The 22121-nt window shown below is 44.4% G+C and overlaps 1 protein-coding gene across 4 annotated transcripts in view; it reads left to right on the top strand.

Moving 5' to 3' along the window:
* The first annotated feature begins 1158 nt into the window (after window positions 1-1158).
* LOC129867000 (voltage-dependent calcium channel subunit alpha-2/delta-1-like) overlaps window positions 1159-22121 on the top strand; it is a 138276-nt gene continuing 117313 nt past the window's right edge. For 2 of the 4 annotated variants that reach the window (XM_055940077.1, XM_055940079.1), the window contains exon 1: window positions 1159-1787. In XM_055940077.1, coding sequence (XP_055796052.1) covers window positions 1699-1787 — 89 coding nt within the window. In that variant the 5' untranslated portion in view covers window positions 1159-1698. The remainder of the gene's footprint in view (window positions 1788-22121) is intronic. The other 2 variants (XM_055940076.1, XM_055940078.1) reach the window with 2 other exon arrangements.

Genomic DNA, 22121 nt, shown 5'->3' with positions numbered 1-22121 from the left:
GCTTGTGGAAGGCTACCTGAAACGTTTGACCCAAGTTAAACAATATAAAGGCAATGCTACCAAATACTCTTTGAGTGTATGTAAACTTCTGACCCACTGGGAATGTGATGAAAGAATTAAAAGCTGAAAAAATCATTCTCTCAACTATTATTCTGATATTTCACATTCTTAAAATAAAGTGATGATTCTAACTGACCTGAGACAGCACATTCTTTCTAGGATTAAATGTCAGGAATTGTGAAAAACAGTTTTTGGCTGAGGTGTATGTGGCTAAAGTGTATGTAAACTTCCGACTTCAACTGTATATCTTTCAAAAAAAACTGCAATAGAAAGGACTATCTACGCATTACGAGCAGCTAATTTTAAACACTGCAGACCAATCCAAACTCATCTCTCGGTATGTCCAGCCCACTCATTGTCTCAATACAATCATGACTAGCGGGAAGGTTGCTGTCTTCCTCTGTGGCTAAACCAACTAGGCGCGTAATTTAACAATTTTATTCGTATTTACAGATGACATACACATTTGATATTAAGGCACATGAAAGTTCACATGTTCGAGAAGGCATTTCTGCTAAACAATGCATTTTGATTTAAAATAAGTGTTTACGTTCAAAAGTCTCTCCTGTGAAGTCGTGACATACGCATAGTTTCCTGAATCGGGGCACATATGTCAGAGTTTGCATTTCCTCTTCCAATTATAATGTGGGGAGATCGAAAAAATTAAAAACTATCTACCAAATCTATTAATTTTAAATGTTGCTTACTTCTCCTTTCCATTATCAGTCACCTGATGATAAGACAAGAAAATATTTTGCTAATGTATGATGGGGGTTCCTGGGTCGGCGGTTTTTCTGGGAGTGGGTCCCTGGGCAAGAAAAGGTTGAAGACCCGTGCTATAAATCACTATATCTAAAAGTCTGTTCAATGGTGCGCTCAATACTGGCCTGGCTCCTCAGACTCCCTGCTCCGGCCAAACGCTACGCCACGCCCAAGGATATTTGTCTTTTTCTCCGCAATGAGTCTAGAATTTTGTACCTCCCTGACCCTTCACCAAACGCAAACACATTCGGGGCCATCTAATTGGTCCAGAAACCAATGGGTTGGGCCAGAGCCAGAACACATGTGGTAAAGCAGGTTTGAAAATCCGTCATTGGTTTTGATACTCTGATTGGTTAGAGACGATGCAATTACTGATGAATTTGTTTTGTACACAAACAACTTAAATTATGGCAGTCTCTGACTAAAGTATGTAGCGAAGGACAGGGCAGTGGAAGAATTTAGTGTGAGTCATCAGGCTGTCAGTCCACTGCTACCTGTCACTCACACTGTCTCTCTCTGTCTGGGGGGATTGATGTAGCCTTGAGGTTAGAGGGCTGGGCCATAAGAAGCCCCCAAATGAGTATATTAAATACTCCCAGAGAAATTATTTTACATAAAACCGAGTAACATCTGATGTGGTTGAGAGAGAACGAGCGAGAGAGACGACATAAATAACAAATCCGGTACCTGTTAGAGCGTGGTTGACAGTTGATCATATTATTTGTGGTGGGGCTGGGTTATTATTTCCGAATGTGTGACACAAACCACTCGGTTGTCGTAGTCCATTCTACACTCATACAGCTGGAAAGACAGACGGAGCGGGGGCGCAGCGTTTGAGGGTACATGTGTGTTTGGTCGGGGAGTTGACGCCTGGCAATGGACACCTACAGACCACACGCCGTGCTGATTTTACTGTTGTTATCGTCGGATAGTTGTCTGTCGTCGCAGTTTCCAACACAACTCATGTAAGTAGGCTTGCTACCATTCAAATTCCCGCCTAGATTGTCAAATCCCAGTTGTTGGTTGTGTGACTCTGTTGTAAGTAAAACTGATTAATTATTTGTTTATGTGTGTTTGTGTGGTGTGTGTGTGTGATTCCTAATGGTGAAGAACTAAAACAATGGTATGTGAAGAAATACTGTAATCAGGGGCCGATTGGCCATCTAGCAATTCTGGCTAATGCCATATGGGCTGGACATTTTTTTATATATAAAAAATAAAACAATAAAAAATTTGATAAGGCCAGCTGCCCATGGGATTGTTAAGATGTATTTTTGTATTTCTCCCCCCCCCCACAATTTCTCTGTTATACTAATCTATAATGAGCCTTTGGCTGATCAATAGGCAACGGCCGGCCCTTCTACCAAGATGGGCCATCCCGATTTCTGAAAGGCTGAGCTTAGGTCAAACACACTCAAATTCAAAGTTAAATGTGGCATCAGCAAGATCTGCTCCTAATGTCTTCATTTAGATCATGGATAGTAAAAAACGGAAAGGGTGCATGTAAATGTAGAAAAAGCACATTTTACATTGTCACCTCACTCAAAACTTTAGCTAAAACCATGATATGATTTGACCATGATATGGTCAAAAAGTTAAATGCATTGTCCTCATTATTCCAGTAATGAAAGTGTCTGTCCTGTGCCTGTGCCCTAGCTGGGGACTGCTGTAGTGATCTAGGTAGCAACTCTCCTCTCCCCTCATGCGCTCAAGAGAAAAATATAAAATTTCAAAATGCAATTGTGGGAAAACACAGCTTTGGAAGCTTCATCCCCTTGTCCCTGTCGGAGAGAGAAGGCTCTCAGCTTTCTGTAGGTAAACTTTTTATTTCTCAACGCTCAATCTTCAGCTCAATAGCGACTATTTAACAACCAATATATTTGATATGGCTTTGAGATATGGAGTGGCAAAATGTGCACCGGTCATTGTTGTTACCCAGGCAGGTAACACTTTACAATAAGGTACCATTTGTAAAGGGTTTATAAAGAGGTTCTAATTATGCTATTAATGTTTATGTAATCATTTGTAAATGCATTAATTTACATTTACATTTAAGTCATTTAGCAGACGCTCTTATCCAGAGCGACTTACAAATTGGTGCATTCACCTTATGATATCCAGTGGAACAACCACTTTACAATAGTGCATCTAACTCTTTTAAGGGGGGGGGGGGGGGGGGGTTAGAAGGATTACTTTATCCTATCCTAGGTATTCCTTAAAGAGGTGGGGTTTCAGGTGTCTCCGGAAGGTGGTGATTGACTCCGCTGACCTGGCGTCGTGAGGGAGTTTGTTCCACCATTGGGGTGCCAGAGCAGCGAACAGTTTTGACTGGGCTGAGCGGGAACTGTACTTCCTCAGAGGTAGGGAGGCGAGCAGGCCAGAGGTGGATGAACGCAGTGCCCTTGTTTGGGTGTAGGGCCTGATCAGAGCCTGAAGGTACGGAGGTGCCGTTCCCCTCACAGCTCCGTAGGCAAGCACCATGGTCTTGTAGCGGATGCGAGCTTCAACTGGAAGCCAGTGGAGAGAGCGGAGGAGCGGGGTGACGTGAGAGAACTTGGGAAAGTTGAACACCAGACGGGCTGCGGCGTTCTGGATGAGTTGTAGGGGTTTAATGGCACAGGCAGGGAGCCCAGCCAACAGCGAGTTGCAGTAATCCAGACGGGAGATGACAAGTGCCTGGATTAGGACCTGCGCCGCTTCCTGCGTGAGGCAGGGTCGTACTCTGCGGATGTTGTAGAGCATGAACCTACAGGAACAATAAACAATAATAAACAATCAACAGTAATAAACAGTTATATTGCATTGGTCAAAATAGTGCAATAACTGGTCAGTTTTTTCCATATAGCTAACAGTTTAAGGTACAAACTAATGGTGTCACGTGACTCATCTGAAGGTAACTGATACCAGCTTAAAAAAGGGAATGGAAGTATGAAGGTAGTTTTGTGCCCGCCCAGAAAAAGGGTCAAATATGTGTGAAAAATATATATACAGTTCCAGTCAAAAGTTTGGACACACCTACTCATTCCAGGGTTTTTCTTTATTTTTACTATGTTCTACATTGTAGAATAATAGTGAATACATCAAAACTGTGAAATAACACATATGGAATCATGTAGTAACCAAAAAAGTGTTAATCAAATCAGAATATATTTTATATTTGAGATTCTTCAAATAGCCAACCCTTGCCTTTAGGACAGCTTTGCAAACTCTTGGCATTCTCTCAAACAGCTTCCCGAGGAATGCTTTTCCAACAGTCTTGAGTTTTTTTTATGTCTCCTAGATTTAGGGCAGGCACTTCAAAACCTTGTTTCTTATTTATTTATTTTTGACTGTCCTTTTTTCCATTTATGAATGTGTTATTCAATGCATTTCTTGTCACGTTCCTGACCTGTTTTCTGTTAGTTTGTGTATGTGTTAGCTGATCAGGACGTGAGTTTGGGTGGGCAGTCTATGTTTTCTGTTTCTATGTTGGTTTAAGGGTGACCTGATATGGCTCTCAATTAGAGGCAGGTGGTTTTCATTTCCTCTGATTGAGAGCCATATTAAGGTAGGTGTTTTCACACTGTTTGTTTGTGGGTGGTTGTCTTCCGTGTCTGTATGTTATTTCGTACCACACGGGACTGTTTCGGTGTGTATGTAGTCTGTTCCTGTTCATGCGTTCTTCGTGTCTATGTAAGTTCTCATGTTTAGGTCAGTCTACGTCGTTTGTTATTTTGTATCATTTCAAGTGTAGTTCGTGTTCGTTTTTCGTCTTCTCAATAAATTCATTATGGATTCACAACCCGCTGCACCTTGGTTCAATCCCTGCTCCTCCTCTTCGGATGAAGAGGAGGAGGACAGCCGTTACATTTCTATTAGTAGTCAAGGCCAAAATCTATATTTTATCCAACAATTCTTTTTTATTTTTTTGTATGCCTAAAGGGGTCCTAAAATTCATAATCAAATAACTAAATGATTCATAGTATGACCATCTTAAAACATTTCCATATGTCAGTTTAGCACCCCCTTCTCCACCAATGTCTTAGACTCTGAAGTATTAAGTTGCAAAAATGTATACCAGTATATAATCTCCTCATACATGCAATACATAGAAAGAACAACATTGAATGTAAAGATGGATACATTGGTAAAACAATTTTAATTGCAGTGACTGAAATATGTAGCCTATTATTGGTATAGTGAGTAATCTTGCTAATTCAGACAAACAGGGGACATCGTTTTCTTCCCTTTTTTAACATTACAAGTCAGAATAGAAATTGATAACAGATTAACCATTTAAAATACAACATAGTGTCTCATGATCCTCTTCTGTCTTCATCGGTTTCTTTCTTGTTAAGCATTTTCCCATCCTGGAGTCTGAGACCTTATGGGAATGTGTGGGAAAGAAGAAGAATTCATTACAATTTAGCATAGTCCCTAGCTACATTATTAAGCTAGCTACTATCATCATTATCAAGATTTCCACCATTTAGGCTTAACTAGTTATGTTATCATCTGCAAACTAATAATAATAATAGCAAGCCATGTGAAACACTAGCTAACACTAATAGATAGCTTCCATAGAAGAAAGGGGCTAGCTAGTTATCACAATTGTACTAATCCACTAGCTAGTTAGTAAGTTAGTCTTACAATTATAGTGCTGACAAAGGATGCTAGATAGCTAGCTAACTTACCAGCTACCTAGATAGAGACTGTATCCAAGGTTAGATAACTAGCTAGCTAGCATGCTAATCCTAAAAAGCTATCTAAACAAATTGCATGGAAACTCTGTCATGTCGATTTTAGCTAGCTAGCTAGCCAGCAAATGTGATCTACTTAGCTAGTTAGCTATATCATGTCAAAGATTATTTTATTTCAAATCGTCTAGCAGAATGTCTATATAAAAAAAGTGTTTTAGGTTTTACCTAATTCTAGCTGGCTTGCTAATGTTTCCTAGCTAGCTAGGTAGGACAAAAGTATGTGTCTTGTGAATAACGTTTCATTTGCCCAATATCTTCTGTCTGGCCTTTGCACACTTCTCATAGCCACGTCCATCATCATTCTTCACGATGCACTGTCACATGATGTCAGTGTCAACACAACATTCTTGGCACATTCCAGGTCGTCTTTATTTCACAGGTGGGCAGATCTCACAAAGTCGGAGGAATTTTTCAGAAACCAGCAAACTACACCAATAATATGGCTTGAGATTTTGAGATAAAGCCATCATTTCTGCAATAAATAAGTTTACCAACGCATCATTACATTTCAAACGTGGGGCAAGACCATTGGTCTGAAAACCAATAATTTCTGTTACTGGGACAGAGTAACAATGCATCACACCCAGAAGTGAGAAAATAACTATTGTTTAACTGTGCAACCATTGAAAATAAGGTTACATGATGGTACATAAGGGTCCAATATAATACGCATTTGTAAGTGTATATATGGTTAATAGCTGGAGGTACATAGTGGCTCACTATTTGGCAAGCACTGACTGGCTATCGCACTGGTTTGACCAATTTCTTATAAGCAATTTATTAATGGTTTATAATGCATGTACAAATGGTTAAATAATTGTTAATAATGTATATTACAAACCCTTTATTAACCCTTTACACATGAAACCTTATTGCAAAGTGTTGCCCATAGCCCTATAGGTCTCATGGGTAGAAGACTACAACTGCAAAACATTTTAGGACATTATATTTACTGTTGGATGAATATATGGCTACTAGAAGTGGGTATTATATTTAGAGTTAGCGATCAAGTTAATGTGTTTAAAGTTTCACCTTCCTCATGTTTTCAACCCCAAATGAATTAGCCTATGATATTAGTTAGTGCACTTAAATATGTATATAATTCATCTCTATTGAACAAAGCTAAAAAAATCTGGAAATTCTGGAGTCCTATTTTGAAAGTATAATATAGCAACAATAGTCTATTGTCAACCTAAAATTCATGACAATCACTGGATTAGATTGCAAATCAAAATATCTTGAATCATGCATTCCTGCTTGGACGTGTTAGATGAAACAACTTATTTATTGAATACCTCAGTAGTCGATATATTGTACTTCTTAATAAAGAACCGTGAATTACTTATAAGATGATTACTCATGGGTCTGACCAAATCATGGGCTGGTGCCACAAACGATAAAGCTTAGTGGCAACAGTGACACCAGGGGAAAATGTTTGTCTGGAGCCCTGTAATAGTAACACTTAGGGTCGGTGTTAATTTAGGGGAACACATGACAGGCACTAATTTGCAATATAGCCTAAGTTGTAGCTTGGCTTTTATAATGTATAAGGCTTAAGCAGACAACCTGACAGAGAACTAGAAGAAGCACAGGGTAACAGCAGAGAAGATGCTGAGACAGCTACTGTAGATAGCACAAAAGGGAGAATAACACAATGGGTACAGCAGAGGCACAGTTATCGCAGTGAGTTGCATCTCCAGTGGGGTTTTTGCATATTGTAATTGTTTAAAACATGAGCTTGTTTAAAAAGAGGAAGGGGAACATGTCTCGCAAGTCACTGGTAAAGAGATGGTTGAAAAACGCTGTACTGTACTGCCAGTGTTTATGTGTCAACACCACAGCCTGTGCGTAAGTGGGGTGTGTAGGGTCAGGGTGTATGTGTGGGGATGGGGTGTGTGTGTGTGTGTGTGTGTGTGTGTGTGTGTGTGTGTATGGGTTGCCGTCGTGCGCAGTGAAGTGGGCTGGTGTGGATAAAATGCCAAGGCCAAATTATTGTCCTAGTCCACCCCTGACTGTAATAACAAGCATTTCTGCCTGCGGTTATGGAACCCTGACCTGTCCACCGGACGTGCTACCTGTCCCAGACCTGCTGTTTTCAACTCTTAATGATCGGCTATGAAAAGCCAACTGACATTTATTCCTGATTATTATTTGACCATGCTGGTCATTTATGAACATTTTGAACATCTTGGCCATGTTCTGTTATAATCTCCACCCGGCACAGCCAGAAGAGGACTGGCCACCCCTCATAGCCTGGTTCCTCTCTAGGTTTCTTCCTAGGTTTTGGCTTTTCTAGGGAGTTTTTCCTAGCCACTGTGCTTCTACACCTGCATTGCTTGCTGTTTGAGGTTTTAGGCTTGGTTTCTGTACAGCACTTCGAGATATTAGCTGATGTACGAAGGGCTATATAAAATAAACTTGATTTGATTTGATTTGGTTAGAAAGTCTTGCGGTTTAGCACCTTGCCAATTCCCCCGTATGTTGACTTGTTACATCGCTGTGCTATTATGTCTGCAGATGTGGTAGAGGGTGTATGATGGGCACGGTCCCGTTTCTCTCTGTATTTCCACGGCCTGCCTTTCCTGGTTTGTGACGTGATTATTAAGTCCTTTTGGAATCCAGCCAGAGGGAGGATATACAAGAAATGCAAAGGAGACTACCGAAACCATCTAAACTGGAACAACCATCTCAGTAACGGGAGCAATAAATCCAACCCCTTATGGATTAGATTCGTTTAGAAAAATGTAAATGATTTATCTTTGTATAGTATAAGTTCAGTAAATCAATGTGCATGAGGAAACATATATATTAAAACTAACTATTAAAAAATTGACCTGCAACGCAGCATGCTGAGAAATATGATAGTGAGCCCCTCCAACGTCTTTTTCTCAGAGAGTTAACGCAAATTAACTCAACACAGTCGAATAACAACAACACCATGCGATTGAAAAGATTTCATGAATCAAATGTCCTGTTCAGTTGTGCCAAAATGTAGGTGAGGTGACTGACATTCCCTAACACTGGTCTAAATAATAGGCATGGAAAGTCACATCACTTTCTAATGACTAAATTCACTCTGAAGATGATGGGAAAGTAAACACTATTGTTTAAAATATGTTCTACTGGTTGAAATTTGACTGACTATCTGTAACGTATACCGTGGGAGTCGGAAGCATGTGGTGAGTTAAGTAATAAACGGAACATAGACCAATATAACAAACACGAGCAGTGTCTAGACATGAAACACATAGTCAATACTGCCTGGGGAATGGAACTAACTTGCTGACCAGACAGGACACGTCGCGTGCATGAGCTTCGCAAAATACATTTAGAAATCCATGTTATTCATTATTGCACCCACACTGCTCACGCGCGCCAACGAGCGTCTGCGATGCCAAGGGCTGAAATAGAAGTCCTTTCTATTTCTGACGCAGATCGCACTGAAAGTCCTGCCTCTCCCATCTCCTCATTGGTTTATAGAAGTAGGTACCCACGTGCCATCTCCTCATAGGTTATACCCTCGTGGATGATTGAAAGACGAAATGTTTTGCCGGTTGTCGTGGTAAAAGTGTAGATGCCAATCACCATATAAGTTCAAAGATGAAATAGCCTGGAAGGAGGAGAGATGACTAGAAACAATTCGGTTGGCTGTTTTATGTGTGGATTAATTGTCGGAGTAGAGGACCTTGTGCATTTCAGGTAAAATAACAACTCAATGTTTATATCCCAGGACAAATTAGCTAGCAACAGCAAGCTAGCTAAATAGGACAAATTAGCTAGCAAGTGCAAGCTTGCCGGTTTGGGTTCAGTGTTACTCTGTTATCTTTACAGCCAATTACAAGTCTGTCTCTGATCATTTCCTCTCTTATTAACCCGAAATCACATGAATCCGACAATTGACGCAACCTCACAACATATTGACCAGACGTCTCTGCTTGAGGTTGTTCTCGTAAATCACATTACGGGTGGGTTCAAATGTCTTTGTAAAACGTCAAGGATTTTCTTTGAATTTTTTCTACTCTCTTCCCCCAGATCTAGGTGACGCTGAAGCATATGGCACTCTCTTCCAATAACACTGAGCAGTGTTGCCACTCTCACATGTGGGTCTTTTTGATCTACACCTGTAGCGATTTCATAATTCTCCTACTGACGTTAGCTACCACAGCCAAGTCATAAAAGTCATACATTTCTACAATTTCGCTTCTTAAAATCTGATTTTAAACCTAACCCTTAACCCTAAACTTAACCAGACGGAAAACCGCATGCCTAACCTTATATTAAAACAAAAAGCACATTTTAAAATCATAAGACAGACAATTTAGACTTTGTGGCTGTGGTAACTAGTTACAACCGCAAAGTAGCCTACGTGAGAAATTACGCAATTTTTCCAAAACTGCAGCTCATTGTTGGAACACACATTTATTTTCCTACTTAAGTAAACTAGTCCATTTAGAATTTGTTATAAAACTGTTGTCATTTGGCAAGGAAGGTGGCTATCAGGTTTTAGGGAAGACCCAGATGCAGACAGTGTCGAAGTAACAAAAGTTTATTACTAGAACGGGGGAAGGGAAAACAACAGGTCAAGGGCAGGCAGAGGTCAGTAATCCAGATCAGAGTCCAAAAGGTACAGAACAGCAGGCAGTCTCAGGGTCAGGGCAGGCAGAGGTCAGTAATCCAGATCAGAGTCCAAAAGGTACAGAACAGCAGGCAGTCTCAGGGTCAGGGCAGGCAGAGGTAATAATCCAGTGTGGGGTGACAAGGTACAGAATGGCAGGCATAGTCAGGGCAGGCAGAATGGTCAAAACTGGGAAAATTAGAAACAGACAGGAGTAAGGGGAAAACTGCTGGTAGGCTTGACAAACAAAACAAACTGGCAGCAGACAAACAGAGAACACAGGTATAAATACACTGAGGATAATGGGTATGATGGCGACACCTGAAGGGGGGTGGAGACCAGCACAAAGACAGGTGAAACAGATCAGGGTGTGACAATGGCTTGTGTATCACTTTAGATCATTTTTTATAGGCATTTATTTCTGTAGGCACACACATTACGCCTGTGTCAGAACACATTTGAGTGAGTGAGAGACAGAGGGGAGAGGAATTCAGGGAGCAAAACTGTGTGATACTTGGTTTGGTTTATTCTTTTGTTGTGTCCTGCAAATGCACACAAATGGAACGCTAGAGCCAAAGCAAGAAACAATTTAGACCAAATAAGTTTTACAGTATTTGGAAAAACAATTGTTCTCTGGTTAAAGATCGAGTTTTGACGGCGGTTTGAGTACTGGAGTATTTGATTACTCATGCCCATCCCTAAAACATGTCACATCTTTCATGGTTTTACAGTGTATAGCCTGTTTATGTAAGTGCGAATGTTAATGAACATGTCTTACTTTTTACTAGCAGGTTCCCACGTGCTGGTCGCCTTCATTAGGGTCAGCTATGTGATCAATGAAGACGTGCGCATGCCAAGGCATGTCGTGTCAACTTGTTCAAAAAACTAGTCAGCGCTAAACTAATGCTGATTGTAGAATATATTAAATGAGGCTTTTATACTGTAGCCTAATGCTACAATGACTACCAATCCTACAAGTTCATACAGTGAAACACAGAATATGTTTCATGGGTTTATTTCAGAGACCAAATATGGTTTATTACTATGCAATACCAGATTATATGACCTAGTCTAGACTCTTAATAACACACCAAGTGTAGCTTTGGGAAATTAAGAAGAAGAGAGTGATGCTCTGTTCCGCAATGATCTTCCAGGGTTAAAGAGCTGATAATTGAAGGTAACAGCCAGATATTATTGTGTGTGATCAGTTAGTTTCACCGCCCACTCTAGGAACCATGCTTCAGCTGTTCCAGTGATTACTCTGGGGATGTAATAGGATGCGACACAGGGAGAAGTATCTGTGGCAGGTTGTGTAAATGGCAGTCCCAAACATTAAACTGCAATCTGTCTGTTTTGCCTTTGCCTTTTGATCTGGTGACAAAATTGGTATAGTTGTATCTAGAGGTTGTGTTTCTTAAATTGTTGAACTGTCCCCACTGTATTGAAGCCCTATCTATTGTATATAAGCATCGTCACACAAGAGAGTGTGTGTGTGTGTGTGTGTGTGTGTGTGTGTGTGTGTGTGTGTGTGTGTGTGTGTGTGTGTGTGTGTGTGTGTGTGTGCTAGACTGTGTCTGCCTCTATAGTGATGTGTAATTAGTCCATAGTTCAACACAGCATTCCGCTGGGATACTCATTACACTCCCTCTTTCTCTTTTGCGCTCTCTCGTTCTCTCTCTCTCTAACCCAGACTTTAAAAGCCACAGTAGTTATATCTCTATGAGCAGAGTAGAGCATCCCTGCCAACTCAGACAAACTTCGCTGACTAAACATGAATGGAGCAGAGGTGCGTCTGGATTGGTCAGTTTAATCCACTTGTAAATCAAAGGGTTGATTTGTAGATGCGTTGGAGATTATCAACAATTTGTTTTAAAACAAATGTACAATGAGTTTACAAAGTATCACTTTTTTTGTGTTTAAATATTGAGGTTTTTGGCCACAGCACTGACATATTGGAGGAGTGTGAATGTGGTCTGAATGGAGATGTGTGCCAAACAGGGTGGTTGCCCGCTAGAACAGTGACTAAGGTGCAGGGCAGAGTACTGGGCGGAGGCTGGCTAGTGATGACTGTTTAAAAGTCTGATGGCCTGGAGATAGAAGCTGTTTCTCTGTCTTTCCGTCCCAGCTTTGATGCACCTGTAATGTCCCTGCCTTCTAGATGGTAGCGGGGTGAACAGGCCATGGCTTGGGTGGATGAGATCCTTGATGATCTTCTTGGCCTTCCTGTGACACCGGGTAGTGTAGATATCCTTGAGGGCTGACAGTGCGCTCCCAGCTATGCATTGGGCTGACCACACCACCTTCTGGAGAGCTCTGCTGTTGCGGATGTTGCAATTGCAATTCCAGGCGGGGATACAGCCCAACAGGATGTTCTCAATGGTGCATCTGTAGAAGTTTGTGAGGGTCTTAAGGACCAAGACACATTTCTTAAGCCTATTTCAGGTTGTCTTTGATGTCCACAACGAGGAACTTGAAGCTTTTGACCCTCTCCACTGCGGCCCCGTCGATGTGGATGGGACGTGTTCTCTCTGTTGTATCCGGTAGTTCACGATTAGCTCCTTCATTTGGTTAACGTTGAGGGTGAGGTTATTTTCCTGGCACCACTACGCCAGGGCTCTTACCTCCTCCCTATAGGCTCATCATTGTTTTTACATTTACATTACATTTAAGTCATTTAGCAGACGCTCTTATCCAGAGCGACTTACAAATTGGTGCATTCACCTAATGACATCCAGTGGAACAACCACTTTACAATAGTGCATCTAAATCTTTTAAGGGGGGGGGGGGGGCAGAAGGATTGCTTTATCCTATCCTAGGTATTCCTTGAAGAGGTGGGGTTTCAGGTGTCTCCGGAAGGTGGTGATTGACTCCGCTGTCCTGGCGTCGTGAGGGAGTTTGTTCCACCATTGGGGTGCCAGAGCAGCGAACAGTTTTGACTGGGCTGAGCGGGAACTGTACTTCCTCAGTGGTAGGGAGGCGAGCAGGCCAGAGGTGGATGAACGCAGTGCCCTTGTTTGGGTGTAGGGCCTGATCAGAGCCTGAAGGTACTGAGGTGCCGTTCCCCTCACAGCTCCGTAGGCAAGCACCATGGTCTTGTAGCGGATGCGAGCTTCAACTGGAAGCCAGTGGAGAGAGCGGAGGAGCGGGGTGACGTGAGAGAACTTGGGAAGGTTGAACACCAGACGGGCTGCGGCGTTCTGGATGAGTTGTAGGGGTTTGATGGCACAGGCAGGGAGCCCAGCCAACAGCGAGTTGCAGTAATCCAGACGGGAGATGACAAGTGCCTGGATTAGGACCTGCGCCGCTTCCTGTGTGAGGCAGGGTCGTACTCTGCGGATGTTGTAGAGCATGAACCTACAGGAACGGGCCACCGCCTTGATGTTAGTTGAGAACGACAGGGTGTTGTCCAGGATCACGCCAAGGTTCTTAGCGCTCTGGGAGGAGGACACAATGGAGTTGTCAACCGTGATGGCGAGATCATGGAACGGGCAGTCCTTCCCCGGGAGGAAGAGCAGCTCCGTCTTGCCGAGGTTCAGCTTGAGGTGGTGATCCGTCATCCACACTGATATGTCTGCCAGACATGCAGAGATGCGATTCGCCACCTGGTCATCAGAAGGGGGAAAGGAGAAGATTAGTTGTGTGTCGTCTGCATAGCAATGATAGGAGAGACCATGTGAGGTTATGACAGAGCCAAGTGACTTGGTGTATAGCGAGAATAGGAGAGGGCCTAGAACAGAGCCCTGGGGGACACCAGTGGTGAGAGCGCGTGGTGAGGAGACAGATTCTCGCCACGCCACCTGGTAGGAGCGACCTGTCAGGTAGGACGCAATCCAAGCGTGGGCCGCGCCGGAGATGCCCAACTCGGAGAGGGTGGAGAGGAGGATCTGATGGTTCACAGTATCGAAGGCAGCCGATAGGTCTAGAAGGATGAGAGCAGAGGAAAGAGAGTTAGCTTTAGCAGTGCGGAGCGCCTCCGTGATACAGAGAAGAGCAGTCTCAGTTGAGTGACTAGTCTTGAAACCTGACTGATTTGGATCAAGAAGGTCATTCTGAGAGAGATAGCAGGAGAGCTGGCCAAGGACGGCACGTTCAAGAGTTTTGGAGAGAAAAGAAAGAAGGGATACTGGTCTGTAGTTGTTGACATCGGAGGGATCGAGTGTAGGTTTCTTCAGAAGGGGTGCAACTCTCGCTCTCTTGAAGACGGAAGGGACGTAGCCAGCGGTCAGGGATGAGTTGATGAGCGAGGTGAGGTAAGGGAGAAGGTCTCCGGAAATGGTCTGGAGAAGAGAGGAGGGGATAGGGTCAAGCGGGCAGGTTGTTGGGCGGCCGGCCGTCACAAGACGCGAGATTTCATCTGGAGAGAGAGGAGAGAAAGAGGTCAAAGCACAGGGTAGGGCAGTGTGAGCAGAACCAGCGGTGTCGTTTGACTTAGCAAACGAGGATCGGATGTCGTCGACCTTCTTTTCAAAATGGTTGACGAAGTCGTCTGCAGAGAGGGAGGAGGGGGGGGGGAGGGGGAGGAGGATTCAGGAGGGAGGAGAAGGTGGCAAAGAGCTTCCTAGGGTTAGAGGCAGATGCTTGGAATTTAGAGTGGTAGAAAGTGGCTTTAGCAGCAGAGAGAGAAGAGGAAAATGTAGAGAGGAGGGAGTGAAAGGATGCCAGGTCCGCAGGGAGGCGAGTTTTCCTCCATTTCCGCTCGGCTGCCCGGAGCCCTGTTCTGTGAGCTCGCAATGAGTCGTCGAGCCACGGAGCGGGAGGGGAGGACCGAGCCGGCCTGGAGGATAGGGGACATAGAGAGTCAAAGGATGCAGAAAGGGAGGAGAGGAGGGTTGAGGAGGCAGAATCAGGAGATAGGTTGGAGAAGGTTTGGGCAGAGGGAAGAGATGATAGGATGGAAGAGGAGAGAGTAGCGGGGGAGAGAGAGCGAAGGTTGGGACGGCGCGATACCATCCGAGTAGGGGCAGTGTGGGAAGTGTTGGATGAGAGCGAGAGGGAAAAGGATACAAGGTAGTGGTCGGAGACTTGGAGGGGAGTTGCAATGAGGTTAGTGGAAGAACAGCATCTAGTAAAGATGAGGTCAAGCGTATTGCCTGCCTTGTGAGTAGGGGGGGAAGGTGAGAGGGTGAGGTCAAAAGAGGAGAGGAGTGGAAAGAAGGAGGCAGAGAGGAATGAGTCAAAGGTAGACATGGGGAGGTTAAAGTCACCCAGAACTGTGAGAGGTGAGCCGTCCTCAGGAAAGGAGCTTATCAAGGCATCAAGCTCATTGATGAACTCTCCAAGGGAACCTGGAGGGCGATAAATGATAAGGATGTTAAGCTTGAAAGGGCTGGTAACTGTGACAGCATGGAATTCAAAGGAGGCGATAGACAGATGGGTAAGGGGAGAAAGAGAGAATGACCACTTGGGAGAGATGAGGATCCCGGTGCCACCACCCCGCTGACCAGAAGCTCTCGGGGTGTGCGAGAACACGTGGGCAGACGAAGAGAGAGCAGTAGGAGTAGCAGTGTTATCTGTGGTGAGCCATGTTTCCGTCAGTGCCAAGAAGTCGAGGGACTGGAGGGACGCATAGGCTGAGATGAGCTCTGCCTTGTTGGCCGCGGATCGGCAGTTCCAGAGGCTACCGGAGACCTGGAACTCCACGTGGGTCGTGCGGGCTGGGACCACCAGGTTAGGGTGGGCGCGGCCACGCGGTGTGAGGCGTTTGTATGGTCTGTGCAGAGAGGAGAGAACAGGGATAGACAGACACATATTTGACAGGCTACAGAAGAGGCTACGCTAAAGCAAAGGAGATTAGAATGACAAGTGGGCTACACGTCTCGAATGTTCAGAAAGTTAAGCTTACGTAGCAAAAAATCAATAAAATTAAAAATCTTATTGACTAAAATGATATAGTACTGCTGGCTGGTGGAGTAGCCTGGCTAGCAGTAGCTGCGTTGTTGAAAGTGAAGCTGGCTAGGTGACCTCGACAGTTTCTCTAAGTTTCTCTAAACTACACAATTATCATGGATACAAGGACAGCAAAGACAACTAGCTAACACTACGCTAATCAAGTCGTTCCGTTGTAATGTAAGTTTCTACAGTGCTGCTATTCGGTAGAAGTTGGCTAGCTAGCAGTGTTAGCTAGCAGTGTTGGCTAGGTAGGAGGACGGCAGCGCGGCAGGCGAAACTAGCTGGCTAGCTAACCGATAATTACTCAGAGTTACACAATTATCTTAGATACAAAGCTAGCAAAGAAAACTATGTAGCTAGCTAACACTACACAAAACAAGTCGTTCCGTTGTATTGTAATCGTTTCTACAATGCTCTTCGGTGGCAGTGTTGGCTACGTTGCGTTAATTTCGAACGAAAATAGCTCGCTAGCGAACCTCAATAACGACGCAATTATGTTTGATAAAGGACGGCTATGTAGCTAGCTAAGATCAAACAAGTCAAACCGTTGTACTGTAATGAAAATGAAAATCAGACCGTTGTGCTATAATGAAATGTAGTGAAAAGTTATACTACTATTCGGTAGACGGTGGACGTTTGCTAGCTGCTGGGCAGATAGCAGTGGACAACGAGACGACGAAATACGATAATTACGCAGTTATCTTTGATACACAGACGGCTATGTAGCTAGTTAAGAAGAAATTGCTAAGGTTGGACAAATTAAATCGTTGTACTATAATGAAATGTAATGAAAAGTTATAAAAGTTATACTACCTGCAGAGCGAATGCAGAGCGAATGCAAATGCGACCGCTCGCCCCAAACTGCGACCGCTCGTTTGTTGGTAATCAGGCCTACCAGTGTTGTGAGTTGGAGATGTGCATGGCCACGCAGTCATGGGTGAACAGGGAGTACAGGAGGGGGCTGAGCACGCACCCCTGTGGGTCCTCTGTGTTGAAGATCAATGTGGCAGAGGTGTTGTTGCCTACCTTCACCACTTGGGGTCATCCTGTCAGGAAGTCCAGGACACAGCTGCACAGCAAGGGGTACAGATCCAGGGCCCTGAGCTTAGTGATGAGCTTGGAGGGTCTACGGTGTTGAAAGCTGAGCTGTGGTTGACAAACAGCATTCTTACGTATTTACTTTGTCTAGGTGAGATTGTGCAGTGCAATGGCAATTTCGTCGTCCGTGGATCTATTGGGGCTGTATACAAATTGTTGGGGCTGTATACAAATTCTTGAAGCGGGTGAAGAAGGTGTTTAGCTCATCTGGGAGTGAGGTGTCGGTGTCTGCGAAGTGGCTGGCTTTCCCTTTATAATCCATGATTGTCTGGAGTCCCTGCCACATACGTCTAGTGTCTGAGTCGTTGAGTCGCAACTCCATTTTGTCCCTGTACTGTCGTTTTTCCTCTTTAATTGCCTTACGGAGGTCGTAGCTGGTCTGTTTGTACACGTCGATGTTCCCAATCACCTTGCCATGGCTAAATCTTGTGTTTTGCGCTTTCAGTTTTGCACGAATGCTGTCATCTGACAGCGGTATTTGGTTTGGATCAATTCTAATTGTCACAGTGGGAATAACGTCCTCTATGCAATTCCTGATGAACCCAGTCACCGTATACGTCAATACAATTCTCAGAGTTGACCCGGAACATTTCTAGGCCGAGGTATCAAACAATCTTGAAGCATAGATTCTGATTAGTCAGACCAAAGGTAAACTGTCCTTACCATGGGAGCTTCCTGTTTAAGTTTCTGCCTATAGGTGGGGAGGAGCAGAATGGAGGCATGATCTGATTTGCCGAAGGGAGGGTGGGGGAGGGCCTTGTAGCCATCCCGGAAGGGATATTAGCAATGATCCATGGTTCATGTTGCGAGTTGATATTATTTCGGTAGTGCTTTCCTCAGATTTCTTTTATTAAAGTCCACCGTTACAGTAAATGCGATGTCAGGATATGGGGTTTCCAGTTTGCACAAAGTCCAGTGTAGATCCTTGAGAGCTGTCACGGTGTCGGCTTGGGGGTGAATATACACGGCAGTGACTGTGACCGAGTACATTTTTCTTGGGAGATCATGCGGTCTTCATTTGATAGTGAGGTATTCCAGATAGGGAGAACAAAAGGAATTGAGTTCCTGTACTAATCACACTGTGAGTTGTTAGGCATGAAACAAATCCCTCCGTCTTTCTATTTCTCTGAGAGTTCTTTCTTCCTGGACGAAGAAACTGCTGACTGAATGCACAGGAATAATATACCCGGAAAGAGAGCCATGATTCAGTAAAACAGAGTATGTTACAGTCCCTGATGTCTTTCTGGAAGAAGATCCTCACCCTGAGCTTGTCTACTTTATTGTCCAGGGACTGAACGTCTGAGTCTAGGGGTCTCACTCATTCCACCTCTTATCTGGCGTCAGTGTTTTGGTGCAGCCCCCGGGATGAATAGAGCTGCCTCGGGAAGTTCAAACAAAGGATACAGGACAGGGAAGTGGAATTTCAGCAAAAAGTTCTGAGTGACCACTGATCTATATAATAATATAAGAAAATGCTGAGCAAGTAATGTAAGAAAAAACACAAAAAAATTAAAAGTACTCCAAAGTTGGCTAGGAGATAGAAAAAGGAAGACGTGTCTGTTTAGCTCCGTCTAGTAGGGTAATATTTACACACACATCTATGCATGGATGGAGGCACACGCACACACAAACACACACACTGTCTGCTCAGATCTCAGGGCTTTAGATCTCCGGCACTATGGAGTGGAGGAGAGGAGAAACAGATTTGGGACACAATTATTCCTTATACCTCACCTCCTCTCACCCCTCCCCGTCAATCTCATTCCCTGTCCCCGGTCACAATCCTCATTACACTCATTACTCTCAGGGACTGTGTGAATAGCTGCAAATGACACACGGATGTTTGTGTGTGTGTGTGTGTGTGTGTGTGTGTGTGTGTGTGTGGCGTGGTCTGTGAGTGACAATGAATGACAATGAAATCATCTACATCCCACTCCAACCCCCAGCCAACTGCATGCAATATTCTCTCTTCCTGTCTCTCTCCCACTTTGTGTGTCCATGTGTGTGCAATGTTTCACAATGTTTCTAAAGGTTACGGAATAAAACATTTCTTAGTAGGCAGACCCTGATGTTTTCATCTGAGCTCTTTGTTACTCTAAGCAACACCACAGTGGCTCAGCCCAGGATGTCAGGAGGTATGCCATCAATGTGATCCTGGTGAAATAGAGAGAGAGAGAAAAATATAGCGAGTGAGATATAGAGAGGGATATAGAGAGTCTACTGTTTGCTGATGATCTGGTGCTTCTGTCACCAACCAAGGAGGGCCTACAGCAGCACCTAGATCTTCTGCACAGATTCTGTCAGACCTGGGCCCTGACAGTAAATCTCAGTAAGACCAAAATAATGGTGTTCCAAAAAAGGTCCAGTCGCCAGGACCACAAATTCCATCTTGACACCGTTGCCCTAGAGCACACAAAAAACTATACATACCTCGGCCTAAACATCAGCACCACAGGTAGCTTCCACAGAGCTGTGAACGACCTGAGAGACAAGGCAAGAAGGGCATTCTATGCCATCAAAAGGAACATAAATTTCAACATACCAATTAGGATCTGGCTAAAAATACTTGAATCAGTCATAGAGCCCATTGCCCTTTATGGTTGTGAGGTCTGGGGTCCGCTCACCAACCAAGATTTCACAAAATGGGACAAACACCAAATTGAGACTCTGCATGCAGAATTCTGCAAAAATATCCTCCGTGTACAACGTAGAACACCAAATAATGCATGCAGAGCAGAATTAGGCCGATACCCACTAATTATCAAAATCCAGAAAAGAGCCGTTAAATTCTACAACCACCTAAAAGGAAGCGATTCCCAAACCTTCCATAACAAAGGAGCCCCAGGACAACAGCACAATTAGACCCAACCAAATCATGAGAAAACAAAAAGATAATTACTTGACACATTGGAAAGAATTAACAAAAAAACAGAGCAAACTAGAATGCTATTTGGCCCTAAACAGAGAGTACACAGTGGCAGAATACCTGACCACTGTGACTGACCCAAACTTAAGGAAAGCTTTGACTATGTACAGACTCAGTGAGCATAGCCTTGCTATTGAGAAAGGCCGCCGTAGGCAGACATGGCTCTCAAGAGAAGACAGGCTATGTGCTCACTGCCCACAAAATGAGGTGGAAACTGAGCTGCACTTCCTAACCTCCTGCCCAATGTATGACCATATTAGAGAGACATATTTCCCTCAGATTACACAGATCCACAAACAATTCGAAAACAAATCCAATTTTGATAAACTCCCATATCTACTGGGTGAAATTCCACAGTGTGCCATCACAGCAGCAAGATTTGTGACCTGTTGCCACAAGAAAAGGGCAACCAGTGAAGAACAAACACCATTGTAAATACAACCCATATTTATGCTTATTTATTTTAACTTGTGTGCTTTAACCATTTGTACATTGTTACAACACTGTATATATATAATATGACTGTCACGTTCCTGACCTATTTATGTTAGTTGTTATGTGTGTTAGTTGGTCAGGACGTGAGGTTGGGTGGGCATTCTATGTTTTCTGTTTCTGTGTTGGTTTTGGGTTGCCTGGTATGGCTCTTAATTAGAGGCAGGTGTTTGGCGTTCCTCTAATTAAGAGTCATATTTAGGTAGGCGTTGTCACAGTGTTCGTTGTGGGTGATTGTCTTCCGTGTTTGTGTTATGTTTGCACCATACGGAACTGTATACGGTTTGTTCGGTTTATGTAGTCTGTTTCCTATTCGTGCGTTCTTCGTGTCTATGTAAGTTCTCATGTTTAGGTCAGTCTACGTCGTTTGTTATTTTGTATCATTTCAAGTGTATTTCGTGTTCGTTTTTCGTCTTGTTTAATAAATATGTGTTCAAGCTTCGCTGCGCCTTGGTTCAATCCCTGCTCCTCCTCTTCGGATGAAGAGGAGGAGGACAGCCGTTACAGAATCACCCACCATACCAGAGCCAAGCAGCGGAGTCAACGGAGTAAAGGACAGGGCAACAAGGACTTCTGGACTTGGGAGCAGATTTTGAATGGAGAAGCTCCCTGGGCTAAGGCAGGAGAGAATCGCCGCTCTCAGGAAGAGAGGGAGGCAGCTAAAGCCCAGGAGCGGTGGTTTGAGGAGGCAGCAAGGAGACGTGGCTGGAAGCCCGAAAAGCCATGGGAACAACTGGAGGCACTGAGGAGAGCAGAGGCTACCGGAGAGAGGAACCGGAGCTATGAGGGAACGCGTCTGGCACGGAAGCCCAAAAAGCCCGTAAGTAATTCCCAAAAATTTCTTGGGGGGTGGCTAGGAGGTAGTGGGCCAAGGGCAGGTAGGAGACCTGCGCCCACTTCCCAGGCTTACCGTGGAGAGCGGGAGTACGGGCAGGCGCCGTGTTACGCAGTAGAGCGCACGGTGTCTCCTGTACGAGTGCATAGCCCAGTGCGGGTTATTCCACCTCCCCGCACTGGTAGGGCTAGATTGGGTATTGAGCCAGGTGTCATGAGGCCGGCTCAACGTGTCTGGTCTCCAGTGCGTCTCCTCGGGCCGGCATACATGGCACCTGCCTTACGCATGGTTTCCCCGGTTCGCCTACATAGCCCGGTGCGGGTTATTCCACCTCCCCGCACTGGTCGGGCAACCGGGAGTATTCAACCAGGTAAGGTTGGGCAGGCTCAATGCTCAAGAGTGCCAGTACGCCTCCACGGTCCGGTATTTCCGGCGCCACCTCCCCGCCCCAGCCTAGTACCTACAGTGCCTACACTACGCACTAAGCTATCAGTGCGTCTCCTGAGCCCAGTTCCTCCTCCACGCACTCTCTCTGTAGTGCGTGTATCCAGTTCGGTGCCTCCAGTTCCGGCACCACGCACAAAGCCTCCTGTGCGTCTCCAGAGCCCTGAACACACTGTATATTCTCCCCCTACTAATCCTGATGTGCTTGTCCTCAGCCCGGTGTCACCAGTGCCGGTACCTCGCATCAGGTATAGAGTGGGC

The sequence above is a fragment of the Salvelinus fontinalis genome, chromosome 12 (assembly GCF_029448725.1).
Source record: "Salvelinus fontinalis isolate EN_2023a chromosome 12, ASM2944872v1, whole genome shotgun sequence".
Classification (NCBI taxonomy): Eukaryota; Metazoa; Chordata; class Actinopteri; order Salmoniformes; family Salmonidae; genus Salvelinus; species Salvelinus fontinalis.
The sequence above is the reverse complement of the archived record's forward strand: the minus strand, read 5'-3'. Positions and strand labels throughout refer to the sequence as shown.